At 34.8% G+C, this 10,413-nt stretch overlaps 1 protein-coding gene across 1 annotated transcript; it reads left to right on the top strand.

Moving 5' to 3' along the window:
- Window positions 1-1,090: 1,090 nt before the first annotated feature.
- LOC129578486 (Krueppel-like factor 4) lies at window positions 1,091-2,495 on the top strand. The gene is made up of 3 exons (XM_055467172.1): window positions 1,091-1,784; window positions 1,906-2,068; window positions 2,274-2,495. Exons 1-3 carry the CDS (start codon window positions 1,169-1,171, stop codon window positions 2,347-2,349), a joined length of 855 nt encoding a protein of 284 aa, XP_055323147.1. The 5' UTR covers window positions 1,091-1,168; the 3' UTR covers window positions 2,350-2,495.
- The last annotated feature ends 7,918 nt before the right edge of the window (window positions 2,496-10,413 follow it).

The following is a 10,413-nucleotide window of genomic DNA, read 5'->3' on the forward strand; positions in this document are numbered from 1 at the left end:
TGTGTGCACGTTGTACCGATTTCATTTGATTTTGAGGCTTGTGTGACCGCTTTTTCGCTGCCATTTATTATCTTCCCGTTAATTTTATTGTGTGCCCTGTGTTCGTATCATTTTTCATCGCATCACAGAGACAACAAAAGCGATGCGCGCACTTTTTCGGCGGTTGAACAGAGATGTCACATATTCACCAGAAAGCAACGAAGAAGAAGAAGAAGAAAGCGAAATTATTTGATTTGATTAAAACGCAGTCAGGAGTGATATACGAATTCGATCAGTCCCTCTCTCTGCGAGGCATCGATAGGGAAAATGCAGCCCGGTCGCGAGAGGGAAAACATCGTCGGTGACGAGATGTGTTTTGGGCTATTGTGGTAGTTAGAACGTATGTGCTTTTTAACCGCAAAATTACGATTTATGCATTCACAGAGGGATCATTCTTACATCAGCACACACAAAAAATAGGCTGTGTATGTGTGCGTACGCGTGTGTGTTTCTCTATGTATGGCATATTCGTGAAAACTGTTTTTAGTTGGTTATTCGATTTACCCTAAATATTTGATATTGTGTACCACTAGTTTGTTTATGGTGTGTTTGTTGTGCATTCGTGTGCTTCACTCTTTTGCCTCTCGCATCAAACGCATTCAATGAAGAGCATTCGTCAGACAGAAGGGCTGCCAAGTATGGGGAGGAGTTGTAACATTCCTTTTTCTCTTCTTCCCTTCGGCTCTATGCGTACTCTCACTCTCTCTCTCTCTCTCTGTCCTTGCTGCTTGTTGAGTGCTCGTCCTTTTCAACAATAGAAAATGCTATATTGCACGTTCATGTGTGTATGTGTGTATTTCTATTTGTTGATTCTTTAATCTTTTGACTAACTACTGAAATGTATTTTTCATTTTTGGCTACCATTATATTCGATCGTTTCTATTGTTCGGGCTTATTTTAAAAGTGATACCTCTTGAAGATCGATCTTAGTTGACTTTGGTTTGTTAAGCTGTAAACATCGATTTTCTGTTTGCTTAAGGAAGAGGAACATTTCGTAGCGAATTTTTTTTTTAACGAAGTTTTTTTTGCAAGGAAAAAAAGTTTTAAAAAAATTGGATTTTTAAAAAAAAAGTGTCATTTGTGATAAATTTTTGTGTGTCAATTGAACGATTTGGCGAATCAAGTGAAAATGTCGGTCAAATGTGCCATGTCTCCACCACAAACGTACTCGCGTTTGTTCCGACCTTGGGACGGTAAAACCAATCAGGATAGTACGATAACGTCGACAACGATGCAATTGCAACAGCCAATGGCTCCATCGGTGAGCCCAAAATTAGTTATCGATAGTAAAATCGATTGCTGTGATAAAACCAGTGAAAAGATTTTGATCAACGATGTTCCAATGGATTGCGCAAAATCAATCACAACAATCACCGAACAAACGGCTTTTGTGAACCGAGCTCCACACACCAAATTGGATGCAACGCCAGTGCCTCATCTTCAACCACAAGTGCCAGGATTTTTTCCAACAGCACCGTTTTTCGCACAACCACCAACAGCACCAGTTACAGTGGCGGCGGCCGCAGCAGCCACCACTTATCCGGACTTAATGCTACCAAACCTTCCGTTCATGGGCGTCGATCCATTCGTCATGGAGCAAGAGTATGCCCGAGTCCTAGCCGAAGAAGCTCAAGTCAAAATGATGACGGCCAGAAAACAACGACCAAAGAAATTTAAGTGCCCCCATTGCGATGTTGCTTTCTCAAATAATGGCCAACTTAAGGGACACATTCGAATTCATACCGGTAAGCTACAAACAATTTCAAATTAATCCAATTAAAAGCACTGCTTAAAGAGTTTTCAAATTTCACTTCGTGCTTTAAATAGATTAATAAACGAAAATCTTTTTGATCTTCTTTCCTACAGGCGAAAGACCATTTAAATGTGATGAACCCAACTGTGGTAAAACGTTTACCAGAAATGAAGAATTAACTCGACACAAGCGTATCCACACCGGACACCGTCCATTCCCATGCCAAACATGCGGCAAACGCTTCGGACGACGTGATCATCTCAAAAAACACACACGGTAAGCATCAATTCTATGGAAAATCATTCATAAAATTTAGATTTCTGTATTCAAAAGCGACAACTGTGCAAAAGATTAAAAACAAATTCTATGGCAACATTTGCGCAGTCGCTTCATTTTTGAATCGCCATTTTCTCATTTTGCAAAACTTATTACCAATCGAAATTCTAATGGTTTTTTCTTTCTTTTCTTCTTTTCTTTGCAGAACTCATTTCGTTCAAGATCGCTACATGCAATCGGCAATGTTTTTGCCACTTTATCCATATTTGTACGGGTACTAGACAACTTTTGTAATTAGTGTTTTAACTATTTGCCGTTTGAAATTCAAACTTTTATAAGAACCAATGAAAAACTGTGTACATAGCATTTAGATAGCTAAGAAGATTTTAATCTAAGACATAACAGAGAATTTAATGATAAATTTCGAAATTTTATATTTTTTTTTACTTAATTTGTATAAGATATGTTTTTATATGAGAACGAATAAACCAATTCTAATGAAAAATCTAATTTTCCAACGTTTTTAACTTTTTTTTAAATCCACTTTAGCTTATTCTTTAATATCTCATCACTTCAGTTTAGGCTGATTAAATATCTTTTGAAGACTGGTTTGAAAATCGACCTTGCACAAATTGAGTAAGCATTTTTACACAAGAAAAACACTGTTTTTCTCCTTTTTTCTCTATTTAGCCAAAGTGAAGTGATGCCAAAAGCCAAATTGTAATTGAATTTGCAGAATGTCGAATCGCGGTTTTGACTCATCGACAAATAGTTGCTCGTGTGAAATCAATTTTTCTCCTACCTGAATGAAAAAGACTAAATCAGTTGCTTGTCCGTTTCTATTGTGCAGTGTCTTCCTCCTTCTTGTTGTCTATGCTTCTTGATATCCATTCACAAAATTGAATGGATCGATTTCGAGCAATTCAATGAAAGAATTCAAACATCAGCTATTCATATAACGCTATGCCTGGTGCTAGATATTACGCGATGTGCGTGGCATTGACAAGAGTCAACTAATTTCTTTGACCGAGCTTATAAAAAACTGTCGTTTTTCTAAGAATATATTTGTAGGTTGAACTGGTTCAGTCATTCTTCTCTTTTTTATGCGCAACAAAAGCAACGATCCGTTTTTTCTGGGCCTTTTTTCATTTCCTTTACAGTTTGGTTTCATTTTATTGAAAGTGTCCAATAAAATTATTGATGAACTATAAAAATTGCGATTTAATTGTGGGCTTTGCTACATCGGGTTTTTTTTCTTGAAAAAGGATAATACGACACAACAAAAAATGTTTATTTAGAATTTGAGTTTTTATACGATTGTAGTATCGAAGATTAGCTTTGCTTCGAAATCCAATGAAAAACTCCAAATACCCAATTCTGGTAATCGACATAAAGTGTATTAAAAGCAGGATGAAGATTTGAGCCAATTTGTTGTGCGAAAAGTAGTTTGTATCCGAAATCAATAATGTGCATGAAAAGAGCACTCCAGGAGGTAACGATGTGTGATCGTAATATTCACAGCGCAGCAGCCAGTAAACTATATGTCATCGATGTTGGGTAATTTATGGCAATAAATCCTGGCAAAAAGTAATTGTTTTGACGCTTACTGAACTATTTAGTTGCAATGCATAATAATCAATTGCAGTGGTTTGCATTGAAATCGATTTAAATCCACTCCTTGAATTCAACTTCCCCGAAATGACGATGGGCAAACGGAGATTTATCAATTCGGAGAGAAATTGAATAATTCGAAAGGTTTTAGCATTGGTTTTTTTCCTGGTTAGCATATAGCATGGCATGCTGAGGCGTCATACTGTCTGTTGCGGTCGATATATCTGGATCAATTCATCGATCGACTGTGCAGATAATTACTGAACATTGCAACACTGCACCAAAATTTCTTTTCGAATACACATTCAAGTCCATTCATCTTTTCTTTCGTTTTCTTTGTCACACATACCATTCTCCTTCGTCTTGCGACCGTTCGTATGTTGAATGTTGCAAAGGCAAAACCTAGACTTTTGTGCGTCACTCGAATAATAGGTCACAGTGCGTACGGGCTATTCGTTGCATTGTTTTCGATGTTTTGTCAGACTCAGTGCCTCAGTTTTGTCGTGTAGTGAACCGGTGAACACATAATAATTTTTATTTTTTTTCAGTTGATTTTAGTACACATTACCTGTGCAAAGCGTGGGAAATTGCGAAATTCACACTTTTTTCCTTCCAAAACTGTTTCTCTTCTTCGTTTTTTCTCAGCTAAACAGAATAGCCAACATTTGTCTCGCTTTTGTTATTACATCCAGGCCAAAATGTCACGCCTGTCACCCGTATGCATTCGAAGGAAGGATGTCGAATCTCTTAAACGATTCACTTTACCCAATTATGTCAATATCTTTTAATTAGTGAAAGAGAAACTGAAACGAAAGAAATGTGAAGCAAATATTCAAATATTTTCTTTTTATTCAAACAAATAGGCCGAACTTTTCACATTTTTCTCGTTTTTTTTTGAGGATTTTCGATTTTTTGTTATCATCGAATTTCGAATCATCGAAACGCCCAATAATTTCATGAACTACGTTTTATCAACGTTTCTGGCCATTTTTGCTACATCTGACCAAATCTTTTATTTGCTAAATTTTTTCTCCTCAATTGAAATGTTTCCATTCAAATATCGAACTCGCTCAAAGCACATTGTGTCCTTTCGATTTCATTAAATCAAATTCCATTCCAATAAATTTCAAGTTATTTCAGCATTTTTTCCACGTAATTGCCATTGTACCATTCTCAAGACGCATTGAATTCGAATTATGACGAAAACAAAGCGAAATTATTGCGAAAAAAAAGAGATTCGAGTACACTTTTTTGACACCGTTTTTATCTTCAATCTAATAAAAACATAAATTTTCACAATGTGTCACTTTATTGGTCTTTAATAGAAGAACATGTAAGAGATTAAGACAGATCCTTTGGGTGTTGGTAAAAAAAAGGACGATAAAAATTCACTTAATGTGCTGTAAAGGCAATAATTTTTAGTGGTTCAAATGTATGAATGTCCTACGCTATTATCTAATTCTTTCACATTTCTGTCCAGAGATTCCTCTTTGTCTGTCGTTCGTCGTTGTCGTTGGTTTGTTCGTTCAACACGAAAAGAAGAAAAAATGTTTACCTACATCAAATAATCGGTGTGTTGAGTGCGCGTTTTAAATTCATTCATAAGCCATCACCGATTTCGATTCGTTTCGTCTTTTCTAAGGAATACACAGACCTTCGGTTTGATACAAATGAATGAAGAAAGGAAAAAAAAAATCTCTCCTCAATAAAAGGAGTTGAATGAAATAAAATGCCAAAAAAAACGATCTGGTATTTGTTTTCTTCGATCGACCTACTGCCTTTGTTGGTCTGTATGGTTATTTATTGTGGTTTGATATTCCTTATTTCGAACAATTATTTTGTGTTTGGCCGTGTCGATCAGGGAATATAATCAATAGACGCGGACACACAGCATTGTCTATTGAATATGAATTGGAAATTATTGTTCAATGGAAGATCGATAATTTTCGACCACCACAGTTGTTTCATTGATTTTTTTCTTAAATGCAAAACCGTGCAAAATATTTTTTTTTCGGTTACCTACATCAGTTTTGGGTGCCTTTGTCATGGACTACTTTGATATTTTTTATGATCGTTATTGAATTTATACGTACATAAGCAATAGATTTTCTATGAAGTGATCGTAGGAACTGACACGTTTCCATAACTATTACTGTTTCAAAAACATAGTATGCATTTCAGTATAACTCAGAAGTGTACTTTATTCCGAATCTATATATCAAACACTCCAAACTAAATAAATTCATTCCGAACACACAGTTGAAGAAAAAACTCTTACGCCTCAAGAAAATATGAGGCGATTAATATTTCTGTTACTTATTTCTATAGCATGGGCTATAGAAAGTAATGAAAATACAGCATTATTCAATCGACAACCGCGTATTATGGGTGGACATTGGACAATCAGCAACATCTGGACAATTTCCATACTTGGCAGCGATAGATTTCTTGATTTTTGGTGAATGGGGACTAGGTTGTGGAGGTGCTATTATTTCGGAGAAGTCGATACTAACAACAGCCACCTGCTCAGCTTCATGTGAAGAGGAAGAAAGAGACGAGTGCAGAGTTTTTGTTGGAAGGCTGGAGCTCAAATCTGGTGGCCAAGAAGTCAAGATCGTTGAAGTTATACATCATGATTCCTGGAAGTCTAATTTAATTAACTTAGGCATTATACGAGTACAAAAAATTCCACTATCGCAGAACATTAAAGCGATTGAATTGCCGAAACAGGATTTAAAGAATAATGAAATAACTTATATAATGGGCTGGGGAAAATGGGTAAGTAAATTGTTAGAAAATTTGATGGCAAAAAAAACTTATCAACATTTCGAATAATTTCAACCCATTTCTATTGTCTCGAAATTAAATTTATCAGGGATCTGACAACGAAGTTTTGAAATATGCGACAGTTGAAGCAATAACTTGTTTGAAACCAAACCAAACGGCTGAATATGCATGCACAGATTCAAAAAATATATACGCTTGTAATAATGTGTTTATCGATGATGTGTTTTCACGATGGTATATATGTAGTGACTTTCTTAAGCTGGCGTATCATTTAATTGACTTTTATAGGCTTTCCAATGGCTTACATCGATCGAAATGAGTTGATTGGAATTAGTCACACATACCTGGTAATTTTACGAATAATAATTTTTTTCAAGATTAACTCGATTGTTTCATTTTCCAGTGTATACCTGGTATGTATTTTTTGTGAATAATGTAAATTGGGGAATGTTTTTTATACTAATTTGAATTTGAGAAAATAACTTCTATTTTGAAAATAGTCCTAATGAAAATTTTAAATAGGTTTATTTTCGATATATTTGTAGAAGAGAGCAAATATGTACGTATTTATCCATATCGAGATTGGGTTCATAAACACATTGAAAATGATGAAAACTTTGGCCTACCTGCACACCGCACCGATATGGTCATTACAATTATATGCTTTGGAGATGATTGTTTTCGTCATCATTAATTCAATATTCAATTGAAATTTGCCTTAATGATACTTCTTATTAGTAATTAATTTATTTCAAGACAAAGCCAATAGTTCTAGAAAAGCGTTAATAAATGTATATCGAAGAAGAAGAAAATTTTGTTGCGTTATTCAAGAAGAAAACGTCATCATTACCATTTTCCATTTGTAGATAATAGATATAAATTCTAGGGTGTTGTTGTTGATAAAATAGAGTATATACATCCGAGCGTTCACGATTTATCCATTTATTTATGATCGTTATTGCATTTTAATTTTTCTATGAAATGATCGTAGGAACTGACACGTTTCCATAACAATTACTGTTTCAAAAACAAAGTATGCATATCAATATAGCTCAGAAATATAGTTCGTTTGCAATCTGAACTACAGATTTACCGGCATTAAAAATGTAGTAGGTAGTAGCATTACGTTAACAAAAATTTCCTGTAATGTTATTACAATTGTAATAGCTATTACCGGTAATACCAAATGACTGGCATTACAATTGTAACACATTATCGGTAATGCTAAATTTTGGCATTACAATTATAATAGCTATTACTTGACCCGCCCGTTACAATATTAACATGTTACCTAACATTAACGGTAATAAAATTCTGGAAGTGGGTTTTGGTGGATCCTCAGGATCGTTCGAAACTGCTATGTGTTACAATTGTAACACATTACCAGTAATGCTAAATTTTGGCATTACAATTGTAATAGCATTACTTTGGCTCTTCGTTACAATATTAATGTGTTACGGCAAAATGTAAATCAGTAATCTGAACACTCCAAACTAAATAAGTTCATTCCAAACACATATTTCAAATAAACAGTTTCTCCTCACGAAATTATGCAGCGATTCATAATTTTGTTACTTGCACCCATAGTATTGGCTATAGATACTAATGAAAACACATTGCCGAAAGAGGACCTAATATTTAATGAACAGGCTTTTATTATGGATTGGGGAAGTTATGTAAGTAGATTGTTAGAAATATCAATAACTAAAAACAACTAATAAATATTTTGAATAATTTTTAAACCGTTTCTATCGTCTGAAACGTAAATTAAGTATGGTAACCATGAGATTTTGAATTATTTGTGTGCGTTCAAGTTACGAAGTTGATTTTGCCTGTCCAAGTTCATACAACATATTCGCTTGTAATGACATTGGTGAGTGTTTATCAATGATGATTTTTAACGATGAAATATATTGAATTTGATAAAACTTCCGTTACGTAAGTTACACATGGATATATAATAACTTTCCGAATTTGGTTTACAAAAAATTGGTTGTTTAGGTTCTCCAATGGTTATCGCAGATCGGAATGAATTGATTGGAATTGATTCTAAGTTCACACGAGACGTAATTTTGTTATTTTTGAATTTTATTTAAATTAAAAACTCGTCGATTTTATGTTTCAGTGCAAATATGGTATTAATTTTTTTTGTGGACAATGTGTTTCGGAGAAGTTTTTTTTTTATTAATTTGAACTTGAAAAATAAAATACTTTATTATCAAAATACTTCTAATAATAATTATAAATTATGTCGGTTTTCGAAATATTTGTAGAGGATAGCCAATACCTGCTCATATTTCCACATCGACCTTGAATTCTTAGAAACTTTGGATTGTCTGCACACAGCACCGATATGGTCATGACAATTATTGCTTTAGAGATGATTGTTTTCGTCATCATTAATTCAACATTCAATTGAAATTTTCCCTAATAACATTTCTTATTAGTGATTAGTTTATTTCAAGACAAAGCCAATAGCTCTAAAAAGCGTCGATAAATGTAAGAAGAAAAAAACTTTGTAACTTTTTTGCATTATTCAAGAAGAAAACGTCATCACAAAGCTAAGAAGAAAAAAATTCTACCTTCCGAGATGTCATGCTAAGCCAAATCAAAATCGCATTGAATTTGGATTGTGAGAAGCATTTGTAGATAATAGATATAAATTCAAGAGTGTTGTTGCTGATAAAATGGAATAAATCCATCCGAGTGTTCAATTGGATCAATTGTGTTGTGAATGTGTCAACAACTTCTACTGCTCGCTTCGAAATCATTTCCGATTTATCCAATTTTTTTCCCTCCTTTCTTGTTGGTCAATCGAAAAATGGAATCAGGAAATGCATTCAGCAATGCACCGCCCGTCGCGAACCCATTGATTGCCGTGCAAGTCAATTGATTGTCGTTGACGAATATTCTCTGAAAATCGGATATGGCCTTTTCATTCTTGGCGAAATAAAGAATTAATCTAGTGCTTGTTCAACAATTAAAAAAAAGAGAATTGATCGTTTTGGAAGGTATATCTCACACTGTCTCCTCAATAGATTGTTGTTGCCACCAACATAAACATTGCGAATTCAGACTGTGTGTGTGAGTCGAAAGACGAAACGCATTGAGATAGTTCTAAGCTTCTTAGCATTGACTAGCTGTGGAACAATCGAATCAATCAAATCCCATGTGTGGCTTTTATTGCGTACGTATCGCTGAATCAAGAGCATGACCTTTTCGTTTCCTTTATGCCATTCGCATGACTGTGTGTTCGACATGCAATTGTGAATTAAATTCCGGATAATGGTACGGTACTAAATCAGTGAGGTTTTCTTATTCACCAGCCCGAGCACATTGTCTGTGGCACAGCAACAATTTTTAAGATCTCAATTACGAAGAATGGCAGTTTGAATGATAACAAAAGAAATGTTTTCATTTTTGTTTGGACTCTTTTGGTTCTGCTTTCTCGCCTTAGCCTCTATTTCTGCGTGCCTGCGTGCGTGCGTGTGTGCCTGTATGTTTACATTATTTCACTGATATGAAAAGGAAAGAAAATGGCACTATATTTGCTGTGCTGTCAGTAATTCCATGTCAATCGTTTACTATCCTCTCGATATGTGGTGTGTGACTTAATGTTAGCTAATGACAAACGTGTGACATGCGAAAAGACCCCAAGCATAACACAGTGAGAGCCACAGTAATCCCTTCTTTTGCAACGCTTTATCGCATCAATTTGTAGCATTCGGATGACAATGACAATAACCAACACCAGTATTACGGATGTTGCAAGAATTTTGAATGATTCACGTTCTGTACTCAGGAAAATGGCTCTTTGGGGATTTGATTATTCAATAGCTGCTGCAGTTGAAAGTGTATGCATCAAATTTTGATTTATTCAATTGTTTGATGTTCAAACATTTGACTCGCGTAAAAAAAATTGAATTTTATCGATGAAAAAGCATGGG

Source organism: Sitodiplosis mosellana, unplaced genomic scaffold, assembly GCF_009176505.1.
Source record: "Sitodiplosis mosellana isolate CC-2019 unplaced genomic scaffold, AAFC_SMos_1.0 Smas_scaffold_6226, whole genome shotgun sequence".
Lineage (NCBI taxonomy): Eukaryota > Metazoa > Arthropoda > Insecta > Diptera > Cecidomyiidae > Sitodiplosis > Sitodiplosis mosellana.